Below are 17,407 nucleotides of genomic sequence, written 5' to 3' on the forward strand. Positions count from 1 at the left end.
TTATTTGATAGGGATATATATATATATATATATATATATATATATATATATATATATATATATATATATATATATATATATATATATATATATATATATATATATTCTAGAAATTTATTCATTAGAGTAGTCACTTGTTGGCTCAGTGATTTTGGTATCAAGGTCATCCACAAGGTTTGCCTCTTTTCCTTTTCCCTTTAGGGATTCTTGATATTGATTAACAAAATATTGATTTGTTCGACAGTTTTTAGACCAGTGGCCAATTTCACCACATCGATAACAAGAATCTCCAATATTCTTTGAAGAGCCTCCTTCAACATTGTGGTTTGTGGGATTATATGGTGGTTGAAATTTATAATTTTGTGGATTATTATTTCTTTGTCCATGACCACCACCACCATAACCATTACGACCACGACCACCACCACGACCATTACCATAAGGGTGATTTTGAACATAGTTATGATTTTTATTCTTGTTATGGTAATTTCCATGATGATGGTTTTGGCCAATATGACCATGACCTCATCCACGTCCTCGTCCATGTGCATTTCTTCTTTTATTATTATTATTATTATTATTATTATTATTATTATTATTATTATTATTATTGTTGTTGTTGTTGTTATTGTTATTATTGTTAATAGGATTAGCTTCAGGGAATGCTAGCGCACCCGTAGGACGAGATTCTTGATTTTTCATCAGTAATTCTTTATTCACTTCTGCAACTAGGAGATAAGTTTGAAGTTTGGAAAAAGTTTTGTAATTCTACAATCTCAAATTTTCTTGTACAATTATGTTTGCAGAATGCATTGTGGAGAAAGTTTTCTCCATCATATCAGCATCACTTATTTCTTGACCACAGAATTGCAGCTTTGAACGGATCTTGAACATAGCTGAGCTGTATTCACTTACCTTTTTAAAGTCTTGGAACTTTAGATTTTTCGATTCTTCCCTCGCAGCTGGGAGTAATATTTCTTTTTGATTATCAAATCTACTCTTGATACTTTCCCATAAAACATGAGGATCTTTGATAGTGAGATACATATGTTTTAAGATGATATCAATATGTTTGCGAATAAAAGCAATTGATTTTAATTTATCTTGATCAGAACAAGTATTGTTTTCTTTTAAAGTTTCTAGAATACCCAATGATCCAAGATTTATTTCTACGTCCATGACCCGTGATGTGTAGTTTGTTCCCGATACGTCTAGGGCATCAAACTCAAGCTTTGATAAGTTTGACATTTTCTATTTTCATAAAGATGAACAACAGATATCATAATCGTAATCAATTTCTATTCATAGACAAATAACAACATGAAATTAGAATCATTTTAAATTCAAAAGTAGTAAACAACAGAATAATGGTATGATTACAAATAATAAAACCACAAGGGCAGGATAGATTATAGGTGCACCCAGTGGTATATTAGCAACAATGATGATACTTAGTATGACCAATACAATAGGGAAAATCATCCTCGAGTGAATCATCTTTACAAAAACTTTTGAGAGTGGTAATCTGAAAAAATAAAGATTGATTTGTGAAAATATTAAAACGGAGATGTTTATTTTATATTTGAAAAATATAGTCATTGTAACGTAGTCAGTTGACGTTAACAATCGTTATGTACATATGGACGTTGTAACGTCGTTAGTTGACGTTAACGACTTTTATGTACTCGTTGTATTTAATAATAATTTTAATAAAAGAATTTAATTAGTATAAATACGATTACTATAAATACGTTATACGTTTAGTATAAATACGATGATTAAGAGAATAAAGATATTATGCATAAATAATAAATTTAATAATAAACATTAGTACACATAAAATAAATAATGATTAGTTGCATAAGTAATCATAAATAAATGTTAGATAACATAAATATAAATGTTAGTGAAGTTAATAAGAGTTAGATAACAAAAATAAAATGTTAGTAAACATAAATTATACTTAGGCGACAGTGTCGACCATATATTATCCAGGCGGTATAACCGACCATATATCACTTAGGTGGCAGAGCCAACCATATAATAACAATACAAATGTACTAAAAACTTAATAAAAGTTAGTAGTCCAAAAATGTTAGTAATCCAATATCCGATATATTCGAGTCTAACATTATTAAGGGTCTAAGTCATATAGTAATAGTAGTGAAGTCTATTTTTATTAATAGTTTCATCAGTCGCTCATTTCTTTTAAGTGTGTAACAATATATTTTAATGTTGTCTATTATAATAATAATAATATATAGCTTACTTATAAGTAAAAAAAGATATCGTTAAAGAATTTCTTACCTTGATTAATGACTCGTGATTGTTTGAATTAATCTTGATTAAGCTATCGTGCTGATAACGTGTTGTAACTTAGTAGTTTATAACTACCGTTTGTTGCCTATTAACTTATAAGAAAGAAAGTACAGAGTAAGAGAGAGAATAATTTTATCAATCAAGGTACGAGTTTCATTCTTATATTTACTATTTATTTATACTGAAAAATTAAATGCACAAATCCAATCACAATATATGAATTATAGATATGTCTCCTGCATATTAGACTTTTGTAGATTTTGGTTTAAATTGTCATTCATCTATTTTTGACTTTTTAGTATCATATCATTTATGATATCACAAAAAAAAAAAAAAAAAAAAAATTAAAGATGAAATGGAGGGGGAAGAAGAAGACAAAGTAGAGAAAATTTGAAAAGACAAATATACCCTCACATGCTTTGCATATGTGTTGACTTAGAGAAATACTAACGATCGTTAGGGTTAACGTCATCTATGAAATAATATAATAGTTCGAGGTCGACGGAGTAAAAAAAAAAAGTTAAAGGTCACATACGCTGTTTAGTACAAAGTTGAGGGATCAATGTCAAAATTACCATATTAACTATTAAACAAAAATGATAAATAGTATCAGGTATTTACTGTAGCAACAGAATCACTGTAGCAACGGAATTACTGTAGCAATTTTTTTCCATTATATTTTTCTCTACCCGTTATAACAATTTTTTTTTATTATTTTTTTCTTTTTTGGTTTCCTTTATATTTTTCTCCACAAAATAACGACTTAATTGCGTTAAATTTTTAAAAGTCAACAATTCCATAGCGAAACACGGAGATGCATGTATATTGTTAATTTAAAATAACATTTAAATCTTTGATGGGTTATACCTCTTATTTCGACTCGAGTTGCGCTTCAACGACATCATCGTTAGCCACGAAATAATTTTACAAACTAAACGCAATAAAATACATTGAAAACGAACCCCCGGCACGAAGCGAGGGTTCGACAACTAGTTTTGTCTATTAGTAAATAACTAGTTTTCGAACCCTCGCTTCGCACAGGGGTTCGGTTTTCAATGTATTTTTTGCGTTTAGTTTGTAAAATTATTTCGTGGCTAACGATGATGTCGTTGAAGCGCAACTCGGGTCGAACTAAAATGTATAACCCGTGAAAGATTTAAATGTGCTTTTAAATTAACAATATATGTGCATCTCCGCGTTTCGCTATGGAATTGTCGACTTTTAAAAATTTAACGCAAAATCAACGTGTATGAAAAGTACCCCAAATATTTAGCGTTTTTTAAAAAGAATCTGTTTTGCGCATAGTTAGTGACGTTGTGTTCGTAAAATTATTTCGAGTTTAACGATGATGCCGGAAACATTTAACTCGTTGCGAGCGAGAAGATATGACCTGTTGAATATTTGGGTGGAGTTTATTTAAGATTTTTTTATGAAAATGTTGATTTGACCCTTTAGCCCCCGCTTCGGGGGCCGGTTTTAACGTTTGAACAAAGTATGGGGGGATTTTTTGACAAAGTGGAAGGCAGTAAAAAAAATGCGAAATGACGAAAGTACCTCTGGTACTATTTATATTTTTATCTAATAGTTAATATGGTAATGGTAATTAGAAGATTTGTCAAACTTTTATAATAAAGGAAAAGATAAAGTAACTTTTAATAAAAAAAATTATATTCGAAATATATATATGTAAAAATGATATGTAATACTGTCATTTGATGTTTCAATTCTTTGATCAATTTGCAAATCAATAAGATTATAATATTTGATAGATTTAATTCGTTCATCATTCAAATTATATTATTAATTATAATTATATACTGTAATCACTTGTAATTTTAATGCTTAACCAATTCTAATTCCATTCAAAGTATTTGACGAATCAAAACACAGTTCTCGAAGTTTATAACACAATTTACAAAAAGTAGATAAGAATGTTGAAATTATATGATAACAACACACATGGTCAAACAATAGGTTGACATTATTATAGTTTTGGATTAAAAAACTCTAGAGCCGTACCAACCTCATCATTTGAAATGTTCTAGTTGTATACTTTGGTTGACTGGCCGGTTGTAGCATACCAATTCACCCCGGGGCCATGTTGTTAAAAGTCATTTACTTTCATTTCTTTCCTTTGGGCCCCTACAAGATTATTAACTTCATCACGGCTCCTCTTTTTCTTTTGGTCTTTCAACATTACCCCAAACAACTTAATACATTCCCCTTTTTCATCATCATCATTCAAGTCATCACTTGCATTCACCATCTCACCAACCACATCATGTCCTTTCATGATGCGATTGATCTGATCAGGTGCCACCTTCACGTTCTGTATTAGGAACGCTACTAAATCATCACATTGTTTTTTTGTATGAGCAAGTTCTGAATTTAACATCAGTTTCTCTTTTTTAAGTTTTTCATTTTCATCTGATAAGTTCTCTAATTTCTCCACGGTTGGAGTGTCAACTGAGCCAGGATTCTTTGAATCCGGTGAAGAAGTTGAGCTAGATCCAAGATCATTTCCACCTGAACTAGTTGGTGATAATGCTGGACCACAGTCGCCAGTTGGCTTCCCGTTAGCATTAGCTTTGGTTGATGCCACAGTTTTTCGGCGACGAATTTCAGTGAGAAGTTCCTTATGCCCACGTTTAAAGTTTTCATTTGCAAACTCCCATTTGTCTGAGACAGTTTTTCGAAACCCCTAAAAAGATATAAAGAGCCAAAACAAAAAATTGTTAGTTGATTACATAATTGAAACTGATATATTTTCACTAAGCATAACAAATTTAGCTAAGTTGTAAATTTTATCACTTATTGTAGAAAACGGGGCAAACTTGCGTATAAATCGTCATAAAATTGGACTTTAATTACTCCATTTATCCCAAAATAGATCTTTCATAGTTAGTTTTGTAAGTACTTTTTAAAATGTTTTTATTTATATGATATATATACTTGATAAAAAAATACGGAGTATGTTAGAATACAAGAAAAGCAACAATAGTCAAATTACCTATTTAGGTAATTTGACCTTTTGGGATCAGAAGCTATCACTTCATCCTTGCCCGAATTAGAAGATCACAAGTCTGCATAATCCAAACAAGTAAACGGCTAAAGTGCAGCCTGTCAACAAACAACCTTTTCCTTATTTGTAATGGTGGTTCCAAAAAATAAATGGATCCTAACCAAAACTAGAAATAGCTGCTAGTAACTAGAGTGTATAAGAACACTCATCTCTTGTAACTTGAAAAACCAATACAATTGTATCAAACAAATTATTATTCAATACAAGATCCGTTCATCAAATTATTGTATCAAATTATTGTTTTATCATGGTATCAGAGCTGACGATATCGATCCTTTGATCTTGATACTCGTTTTTGCTTCAATCATCTACCATTGTAAATGGCACCATGTCTAATGACGATAGCCAAACACCCTCAAGCCAGCAAAGCCAAATTGACGAATTAACCAGTCAATTGGCAAATCTCTTGAAAACAATTACCAACAGCCCAAGATCTCAGATACGTTAAAAATAGGCTTGAGTCTAAACAGCTCAAACTATGCATTGTGGTCAAGAATGATGAGAGTTGCCATTAGAGGTAAATCCAAGGCACTTCTCAAACATTTAACCTCCAATCCACTCGATAGTAGTCATGAAGAATTCGAACAACGGGAGCAAGAAGATCTCATTGTATTCTCATTGTTGATACAGAATATCGAGCCCAACCTTGCAAGCAATCTCACTTCTTTTTCAACCGCCAAACTACTATGGGATGCATTAGCTACAACCTATAGTAGTGGCACGGATAAGCTTCAAACATATGATTTGTATGTCAAAGCTACAAAGATGAAACAAAACAACCTCACTCTTGAAGAATTGTGGATCCGGATGCAAGGTATTTGGGGTGAACTCGAAATCCGAGACCCAAATCCCATGGAAAGTGCATCAGACATCAACAAATACAAAAAAATTAGGGCTGAACAGAAGCTCTTCCAGTTTTTAAAAGCTCTTGACCAAAAACATGACACAATCAAGAGAGAGCTCCTCGGATTAAACCCACTACCGATGGCGGAGGAAGCCTACGCCGCCGTGAGAAAAGAAACAGCCCATCGACAGATTCTAGGGTTATCACCAACTGACCCCTCAACCAATCATGGGATTGCAACCGGTTTGGTCACAATCGATGGCAAAGAGTCATCAGTTCATTTAACCAAGACCCACCGGAGTGGTTATCAGCCAAAAATAGACAAATCAAAGCTTAAATGTACCAGATGTGGTAAATCGAGGCATACCATCGATCAATGCTTTGAGATTAAAGGGTATCCAGAGTGGTGGCCAAAGCAAATCAAGGGTAAAGCTTCGACGGCAGCAGCAAGTGATGAATCCAACACCACCACCACTAACGACGGCTTCGGTGGTATAGCCACCACCCATGTAACCGCTGGTATAAACCTCAAACCCTTCTCTTCTTTATTTACAAATACAAAACAATCACATAGGTTTGAGTCTAGAAAAGATAAAGCATCTGGGGAAGAAGCAATATCTTGCTTCGATGAGAATGGGAAAAAGAACCCACGTTATTCTGTAAGTAAAAAGCAAGGGACGGTTGGGAATAGTGAAAGGTATCCTAGGCTAGTTAAGGTTAAAACCGTTGGGCCAAACTCTAACAAGTTTGTTGGGCCTAATAACAATCGACCCACTGGAAAGGGATGGGTTAAGACCACAAATAATACAAGCCCAACTAATTGTGTTAACAGGCCTGAGTACATGGGAATTAATATTGGGTCGAAAAATAGTACTAAAAATATTAAAACTGGGCCCGATTTCATTCCGTATCAAAATAAGTATTCCGTTTTAACAAAAATTCAAAGAGATCTTCCCGAAGCAAATGTTATCTCAAATAATTCTAAATCGAAATCTTGGATTTTTGATTGTGGGGCAACAGGTACTATGACCTTTGACGAAAACGATATTATTTTCAAAACAAAACCTAGAAAAAATAGGATTCAAACGGTTAATGGGGAAATTGTTCAAGTCAAAAGTGGCGGTACCATTGAAATTTCACCAACTATTAAGCTACTTAATTGTCTATATATTCCAGCTTAATCTCATAAGCTGTTATCGGTAAGTCATGTTACAAAAGAACTAAACTGTAAAGTCCTGATATGCAGGATATCCGGACAGGACTGTTGATTGGTCGTGGCACAGAAAAATGGGGGGTTATACTATGTTGACGAGGTTTCTCAGCAAGGTACCGTGTCATTTGCTCACGGAACACCTTCAAGGGAGGCTTGGTTATGGCATAGAAGATTGGGTCACCCGTCAGCCAGATATTTACATGCTTTATTTCCTAGTTTATTTCCGTCAAATGTTGTTTTAAATTGTGAAACTTGTATTTTGGCTAAAAGCCACCGTAGTACATTTAAATCTAGTGATACTAGACAAAATGTACCTTTTGCTTTAATTCATTCTGATGTATGGGGACCGGCCCCGGTTATTGGGGGAAAAATCTGCGGCATTTTGTCTTATTTATTGATGATCATACAAGAATGACATGGGTGTATTTTCTAACACATAAATCAGAAGTTTTTGAAAAATTCTCTCACTTTTACAAAATGGTACAAACTCAATTTAATAAAAACATACAAATCTTCCGATCTGATAATGGGGGTGAATTCGTTAATACTTCCATGAAACTTTTTTGTGAACAAAATGGGATTATACGTCAAACATCTTGTGCTCATACTCCCGAACAAAATGGGGTAGCTGAACGTAAAAATAGATTGCTCTTAGAAATGACAAGAGCTTTATTAATTGAGTCTAAAGTTCCAAAGAGTTTTTGGCCTGAAGCTCTTGCTTCCGCTACTTATCTTATTAACCGGTTACCTACTAAGATTTTGGGCACAAAAACTCCGAAAGATACGTTGTCTCAATTTCATACTCTACCAACCTTTTTAAACATTGAACCACGAATTTTTGAGTGTTCCGTCTTTGTTCATATTCCAAAAACTGAAAGAACCAAACTTGATCCGTGTGCCGAAAAATGTGTTATGGTGGGATATGGCATAAACCAAAAAGGATATCGATGTTATAGTCCTAGAAAACGCCATGTCTTCACTACAATGAATTGTAACTTCTTGGAAACCGAATACTTCTATAATATACCCAACTCACGAGTGAGGGGGAGAAAGAGGATAATGACACTCTTAGTTGGATAATCTGGATACCTAAACCTTGTAACACTCAAACACAAACACCCAGCTTCGACAATAGCCAATCACCAACACCAAATCCTGACACCGAATCACCAAACCCTGACCTCGAATCACCAAACCCTGACCTCGAATCACCACCAAATCCTGATCCTAAATCCCCAAACATTGAACCAGATGAAATCTCCTCGAATAATGAACAAGGAGAACAAATAGTACCACTTCCGCTGAAACCACCGAAAGGTATGTCTTACCACAAAGAGCCAACAGAGGAGTACCACCAAAGAGATACTCTCCAGAAAAAGAAGCGCAAAGATCAAGGTATCCAATTGCTAATATTGTACAGGGGAACCTATCAAGTGAATCACAAAAATTCAACTCTGCTTTATACTCTGAAGAAATTCCAGCTACAATCGATCAAGCCATGAAATTTGACAAATGGAGAAAGGCTATGGAAGAAGAGATAGAAGCACTTAAAAAAAGTGACACATGGGAAAAAATGTGCTATTCCTCAAGGAAAGAAACCCGTAGGATGTCGATGGGTGTTTACAATAAAACGCAAACCAGATGGTACCATTGAGAGATATAAAGCTCGCCTTATTGCAAAAGTGTATACTCAGACCTATGGGATAGATGACGTTTTCTCCAGTGGCAAAAATCGATACTATCAGAGTCGTTTTCTCAATTGCTGCAGACGAAGACTGACCACTTCACCAATTTGATGTAAAAAACGCTTTCCTCCATGGTGAATTAAAGGAAGAAATGTATATGGAAGCTCCGCCAGGATTTGCGAAAAACTTCAATGATAGGGAAGTTTGTCGACTTAAAAAATCTTTATATGGGTTAAAACAATCTCCACGGACTTGGTTTGAGAAATTTACATTATTTATGAAAAATGTGATTTCAAACAAAGTAATTCAGATCAAACCCTGTTCTTGAAACGAAAAGGAAAGTTAATTACGTGCTTAATCATTTATGTTGATGATATGATAATAACCGGAAACGATAAAGAAGAAATTTCAAAATTAAATTTAAACTTATTTAAAGAATTTGAAATGAAAGATTTAGGCAAACTTAAATACTTCTTGGGGATTGAAGTATTAAGATCTCAACAAGGAATTTTTATTTGTCAAAAGAAATACGTTCTTGATTTTCTCGCAGAAACAGGTATGATCGATTGCAAACCTGCTGATACGCCTATGATTCCGAACCAAAAGTTGTATATGGAAGACGAAGCTGATCTTGCTGATAAAGGGCAATATCAAAGGATTGTGAGAAAACTCATCTACCTCGCTCATACTCGGCCAGATATAGCACATGCAGTAGGGGTTGTAAGTCAATTCATGCATCAACCACAGGTTCACCATATGGAAGCTGTAATGAGAATCATCAGATACTTAAAGAAGACAACAGATCATGGAGTTGTCTTTAAAAGAAACGGACATCTAAAGACTCGGATATATATTGATGCAAGTTGGGCTGGAGAAAAAGGGGATAGAAAGTCTACATCTGATTTCTTAACACTTGTTGGAGGTAATCTAGTGGCATGGAAAAGTAAGAAACAAAAGGTTGTGTCACTTTCAAGCGCTGAATCGGAATTTAGAGGGATAGCAAAAGGAGTTGTCGAAGCTCTATGGATCAAGAAATTGCTAACTGAGATTGGTTTCCCACCACAGGAAGCAATTCAAATCCTTTGCGATAATGAAGCGGCAATCGCCATATCAGAAAATTCGGTTCAACATGATCGAACTAAGCATGTTGAAATTGATCGACATTTTATCCGTGAAAAGCTAGATGATGAAATTATTTCTCTCCCATCTATTAGATCAGAAGACCAACTAGCAGATATAGTCTGTTAACGGGAGATTATTCGGTGAAGTTCTCGGCAAGTTGAACATTGAAAACCCCACTGTTCAACTTGAGGGGAAGTGTTAGAATACAAGAAAAGCAACAATAGTCAAATTACCTATTTAGGTAATTTGACCTTTTGGGATCAGAAGCTATCACTTCATCCTTTCCCGAATTAGAAGATCACAAGTCTGTATAATCCAAACAACTAAACGGCTAAAGTGCAGCCTGTCAACAAACAGCCTTTTCCTTATTTGTAATGGTGGTTCCAAAAGATAAATGGATCCTAACCAAAACTAGAAACAGCTGTTAGTAACTTGAGTGTATAAGAACACTCATCTCTTGTAACTTGAAAAACCAATACAATTGTATCAAACAAATTATTATTCAATACAAGATCAGTTCATCAAATTATTGTATCAAATTATTGTTTTATCAGAGTATAACAATAAAACATGTTTAAAATTCACTACATTCAAATAAGTTTCATTTATGAGACAAAGGTGTAAATGGATTAAAAAGTGGTGTGTGAGGATCACCACCCTTCATCAAATATCACATAACACAAAAAATTAAATTTAACCACAAAGGTTTGCCGAAGTCGTCATCGAGTTGTCCAAGGAAGCACATCATTCGTGTTCGGTTCATGGCTACGCCAAATCATTCAGAAAGGGAGTGTGAATAAATGGTACGCGTAATGTGCAATTCACCCAGTATCAGATCTCGCGCTCACGGGACTTGATTATCCGAGGTCTACCCTCTATAGGGGAGCCAATATGCTCCTCCATATGAAGTTTCCTCGTTAATAAAAAAAAGTTAAAAAAAAAAAAATTTGAAAGTTAAAATCAGATAATTGTTTAGAAATGAGGGTAGTCCTTTGATTGTTCAAAGATTATTATTTTCCACATGCGACACTTTATAAAAAATATTCTTGCAGTCTACACTTTGGAAACAACCAGGCGTATGGATTTGCCAAAAGTAAATATAACTTATAAAATAAAATAAAATAAAATAAAAATACTCTAATACGGGTGAAATGTACAAATCTAGATCTTTTTACTCATATAGTCATATTTGATCTGGCGAGTTGATTGGTCCCACCAACGGGAGTATCTAAAAGCGTGTTCCACAACTTGTTTTCGATTGGTGTCTAGTGCCCATCTTAGTGGACACTAGCTACCTTGTTTACATGCGATTAAACCTTTTAATAGCTATTGGCATTTTATTAATCAATTATCACAATTGTAAGTTTAATTAACAATTCCACCGAATCATGATTAGTCCAAAAAAGGAAACTAATACTAGCAAGTTTCAAGAAATTAATTCATCCTTACGTCACTTATTTTTGCCACACAATACTAACATATTTTTTTTTTTTAGATTTTCTATTTGTAGCTTAAGGGCTATACTTAACGATAAAATTTATGCATAAACATAGTGTATATTTGGGAGGTATTTACAGAAAGTGGGTGGTTATGTTCAAAGTACAAACATTTTTTGCATGCTATAATGTGATAGCCCTTAAAACTATCTTTATCTAAATCCATTTTTTTTTTAATTATTTTACATTTTATGAAAATAATTCAGTGTAAGATTATTCAAAACCTTGTTGTGAAGATCTATGACAAAAATATAGTGATCTAAGAATCCCTATCAATCAACAACTACTATATTTTTAGGTAATCTAAAATAGAATTAAAAGTTAAATATCTAATATATATATATATATATATATATATATATATATATATATATATATATATATATATATATATATATATATATATATATATTCTCGCCTATATATATATTCTCGCCCTTTAATTGTTTACTTTCATTTTCATTAGATAAAAATAATTTAAGTAGGTCTGAATCAAATTTCGATTAGCTAGCAAATTAATCATTGTATTTTTTTTAAATTGTGTGTAATTTTCAAGTGGACAATTGAAATCAAAAGGAGAGAATATATATATATATATATATATATATATATATATATATATATATATATATATATATATATATATAAGCATGAGAAAAGATTGAAAACATACATAAGTATTAAGCTGACGAACAAAGCTTGAGAAATTGTTATGTTTGAAAGAATTTGGAAGCAAATCTCTAGCAAAATCAGCTGTTTTCCAGACCACAAACGTCGTTCCATTTTCATTCCACGAAATGACGTCATCAGTCCCCGGATCATCCACCAACAAATACGTCTTGCTTAAAAATGGTGCTGGAACGGACCTATTATTCGTCATTTCCTCACCTTCTTTTTATTTTTTATTTTTTTTATCAACTATCAACCAATATTGCTACTCTAAAACTTGGCCTAACTGTAAATCAACAACTAAACAGCAGAAGAGCCGTGAGGAACTCCCAGCCCCAACAATAAAATCCAGAAAGAAATAAACGAGATCGAGCCAGATCGTAATTCGAGGAACAAGCCGTAATTAACGATGAGTTTTTAGTATCTGCCATCACCATGTGTTATTTTTTCAATTCGAATACTATGAATAAATGGAACCAACATAACTTCCTACACAACTCGATTTACAACAATCAACAGATTGATTGTTTTGATATAATAATATAATATAATATAATAATAATAATATAAGTAAGGGAAGAAAAAATAATATGAGGATTCGTGCACGGAATCAGAAGAAATGTGATTTATAGAAATGAAGAAGAATAAGATGTAGAGGAAACAGGGGAAGGGTTGTTCTAGAAAACATTAGAATTAGATAATAAGAGTGGAATTAGTGGGTGGGTGGGACCAGGTTGAATATTACGGAGTATCAAGCAAGACTGTTTTGTCTTCTAATGTGTCTCACTAAAATTCTATAAACAACGGCAGTAGAAAATTAATTTATTAATTTATCAACTATTTAAAAAAGTGTAAACGAATTTAGAGGGTTTTGAATTTATAATAGGTTATTATATACTCCTTCCGTCCCATTATAAGTGTTCACTTACTTTTTGCACACAGTTTTAGAAAATTCCACTAACTTCATTCTCCACCAATCAGAAATCTTCTCTCTCTAGAATAACCTCGTCTTATTGGTTGAAATATAAAGTGAACATTTGTAATAGGACATCCCAAAATGGAAAATGTGGACACTTGTGGTGGGGCGGAGGGAGTATTTACTAGTGAAATAACTCGTGAAATCACGGGTTTGTTTAAACGAAATAATTTAACGATATGTTTTAGGTATTAAGTGAATGTAAATGTTAAAGTCATTTAGTTTAATAACCCGTTAAACCACAGATTCCGACTAAGAAACTTGATAATCAAATTATTGTAGTTTATAAAATGCGTATAGCAAATAATGAGATTTTTTTTAAAGTAGTAATAATTCATTCAAACCTTGCAGAAAAATCGAAATGTTTGCATCAGATTTACATTGCTAGTATTTCCGGAGTTTAGAACTCCGGTTTGGATGATTTTTGCTGAAACCGAAGTTTAGAACGCCGGTTTGTGTCCGGACCTGCTAGATTGCTGACCGGGCTGCCCTACCAAACCCTAACCGTACTTTTAAAGTCCGGTCTGCAGGCTTTTCTGACATCTTCTGAAACCGGATTTTGGAACTCCGGTTTCAGGGAACCCTATCTGATTTCCTTGATTTTCATGACTGAAACGCTATCTTCTCAGTATCATAATTCATATCTTTTTACTGTTATTTATACCTTTCATATCTTAACTTCATTTACACCATCACAAAGAACATAAATATATTTTCAAAACATGAAATTGAATCCCAGAAATGTGTGAAATCATCACTTGAAAACCTCAAAAAACTCTAAAATCACATAATCAAATGACTACAATTCGTCCATTTATGGTTAATTTTGTTTGGGGTGGCAGAATTATTTTTCAAAATGGTTGGCTTGTTGGTGATGAGACAACATTTATAAGGAGTTTTGTCATGTCTCGGCGAATTAATTGTATGCAGTTAAATAACATGGCATACAATTATGTAGGTGTTGATCAAAGAACACATTCGTTGAGAATGATATTATGATATGTTTTCAATGATCGTAATTGCAGAAATGAACTTGTCGACGATCAAACTCTAGAAACCATGTATTATTTCTCTCAGCGTGATGAAGACTATCAGGCCCATATTGAAATTCAGTATGAGCAAGTATTACCAAACCCAAAAGTTCCAAGTTTTATGAGCATGATTCAATCTTTTGAAGCTGGTCCATCTACCTCTCGCAACCAGTCAACATTTTTTGAAGAAGAAGAAGATCAACATGAAGAAGAACATGAAGAACAACATGAAGAACGTAATGAAGAACAACATGTAGATTCTGCTGATGATGATGGTATGTCAACTGCTAGTGACCGTTTAGTTGATCACTATAGCGTTGAAGAAAATCTTTCAGATGACTCCGTTAGATGATAGTCTATTGTTTTTGCAAGCTGCACAACAACATAGGTCTTATCATATTTTTAAGAATAAGATTGGGTCAAATGAGCTTATCAAACCAAGAAGATGTGATCAAACTTTCTGGGGGCATATCAAAGATCTTCTAGGTGAAAGAATAGATGCTCGGGTGTAACAATATATTCATTTAAAGGGTTTAGGTTTTAACATCCCGCATTTTTCCGTTAAATTATTTTAACGCCTGTCTTTTTATTTTAATAATATCTTTCGTATCTAGATTTGTATCCTCCGTTAGCTAACATTCTTAATATTTTCGTTATAACATCTCCCGTTTACTCTTGCGTATTTAAAATAATTCGTTCGGTTAATTCACGCACCCGCTTTGAAACTTGTGGGACTAAACTTGCCAAGTGGGCAAAGAATTGACTAGGTCAACTAGTCAAAGCGCTTCTCCTCCACTCAACCATTCACCTCCCATCTCATCTCATACTTTCACTTTTTCTCTCAATTCACTCAACATAAATTCATCATCTATTCAAGATCTAGCAAGCATCAATTCAAACAAATTACATATTTGGAATCCTCTCTTCATCCTCTACAACTTGATATCAATTTCATCTCATTTGGGTAACTTTCTAAAATCACTAGATTCTTTGTTCTTGATATTTTTGACTTATAAAAGTGTTAATTAGTGTCTATGGCTCAAGTCTAACATGAATATATGATTTGTATGCTCGATCTTGTTGTTTTGAGTAACTAGCTTGAATTTGAAATTTGGTGTGTTTGATCTTGAGTTTTGGATGATTAAATGTTGTTGTTATGTTAAAGTTCATGTATTAAATGTGTTACTAGCATCACTAGCTTCAAGTTGATGTGTAGGTTGATTAAGAAAACTTCACTAACATGATTATTGATTTTGTGATTTTGGGTTAGGGTTTGATAGACTTAAAATGAACTTTTGATGCATCGAATGCTTGTTAGTGTTGTTGATAAGTGTTTAGTTGCAATGTATGTTTAATTACCTTCAAAACGGCATATCGTATATGTAGGTTCGATTCCCGAATCATGAAATGCATTTTATGAACTTGAAACCTTGATGATGAGCGTTAAATGATCTTTCGGCAAGAATTCGATTATTTTAAATGATGTTTTTGTTTGATGAAAAGTGTTTAGTTGTATTTCTCGTTAAATTACCTTTTCGATGATATAAGATACGTGCTTTGAATGTTTACGGTTCATTAATTATGATTGTTTAAAGTTGGATTCGTGCATTAAGTGTTAAAACTGCCAGAATTGCTGAACAGATACATGGAGCGGCGCTCCAAACCTTGCTGTCCAAAAGTGCACTTTTTTGTTTAATTCTAACTATGCTACGCACCTCCGATTAACATGAAACTTGTTCTAACATGCTCATATATGATTTTTAGACTTAGAAAAATAGTTCAGGACCCGACCCGAACGTGTTGACTTTTTCGTTGACTTTGACTTGACCAAAGTTGACTTTTATCCAAACTTAACCCAATACTTATGAAATTAATCTAACATGCTTTTATCTTTGTATCTTGCATGAAACTTGACAAGTTGACTCACATGCTATATTTATCGAGTCGTAACGAGCCATAGGACTAATTGAACAACTTTGACCAACCGTGTTTACCGTTTATTTAGGTCAAGACTAGCAATTGTTCTTGCACACATTTACTTAGCAAAGTACCTTTTCTTTCGTGCACTTTAGGTGAGATCATAGTCCCACTTTTACTCTTTTATACTTATATTTGGGATGAGAAAACATAAACGTTTCGTTTTACAAATTGAACACAAGTACGAAAACAAACATTTCACGAACGAGTTTGAACGAAAATCCTCAATTCAGTTATCATTAGTTACACCTGATGGTGTAAGCGATACTATGTTGTGTTGATCCATACGGGTTTGACTAACCCTCATTCGGACGGTTCGCTACCGTTAAGCGAATGAAATATATTCTGTTACGGTGTATGTTCTAACACTTTTATGCGGAGGTAAATGATACAGTTAAGCTTTGATAATTGGGTGATCGATAAACAAAATTTATGGAATTCAAACGATTGGAATAATCGACTTATACTAAACTTGTGGTTCAACTTACTTACTTACTTACGTACTCACTTACTAAACCTATGATTTCACCAACGTTTTCGTTGACAGATTTTCTATGTTTTTCTTAGGTCCTTGAACGATATGTGATACATGCTTCCGCTCATTATTTTGATACTTGCATTGGATGTCGAGTATACATGCATACATGGAGCGTCTTTTGACTTTATTTAAAACTGTGTCGCATAGGTTTCATTTGTACTTATAACATTGTAACGTAACTAGTGGTTGAACTATTCTTGTAAACTTTGAAATAATCTTTACATTTGAAATGAATGCGACATATTTTTGATCAAACGTTATTTCAAAGACTTATGACCACGTAACGGGACCTAAGTAGACGGCACCGTCAATGACGATTTTGTTGGGTCGCTACAGATGGTATCAGAGCGTTGGTTGTAGGGATTTAGAGTTCATTGGTGTCGACCCCGAGTCATAGGGTACATTAGTGAGTCTATACTACAACCGGCATATAGACTTGAAGTAGGAATTACTTG

At 33.5% G+C, this 17,407-nt stretch overlaps 1 protein-coding gene across 1 annotated transcript; it reads right to left on the minus strand.

Annotated features, from left to right (window-relative positions):
- Positions 1 to 4,175: 4,175 nt before the first annotated feature.
- Positions 4,176 to 12,977, minus strand: LOC139891828 (heat shock factor protein HSF24-like). The gene is made up of 2 exons (XM_071874837.1): positions 12,435 to 12,977; positions 4,176 to 5,020 (listed from the first exon to the last, which is right to left on the minus strand). The coding sequence occupies exons 1-2, from the start codon at positions 12,639 to 12,641 to the stop codon at positions 4,424 to 4,426; spliced, it is 804 nt and encodes a 267-aa protein (XP_071730938.1). The 5' UTR covers positions 12,642 to 12,977; the 3' UTR covers positions 4,176 to 4,423.
- Between the last annotated feature and the right edge of the window lie 4,430 nt (positions 12,978 to 17,407).

Source organism: Rutidosis leptorrhynchoides, chromosome 2, assembly GCF_046630445.1.
Source record: "Rutidosis leptorrhynchoides isolate AG116_Rl617_1_P2 chromosome 2, CSIRO_AGI_Rlap_v1, whole genome shotgun sequence".
In the NCBI taxonomy this organism is placed as follows: domain Eukaryota; kingdom Viridiplantae; phylum Streptophyta; class Magnoliopsida; order Asterales; family Asteraceae; genus Rutidosis; species Rutidosis leptorrhynchoides.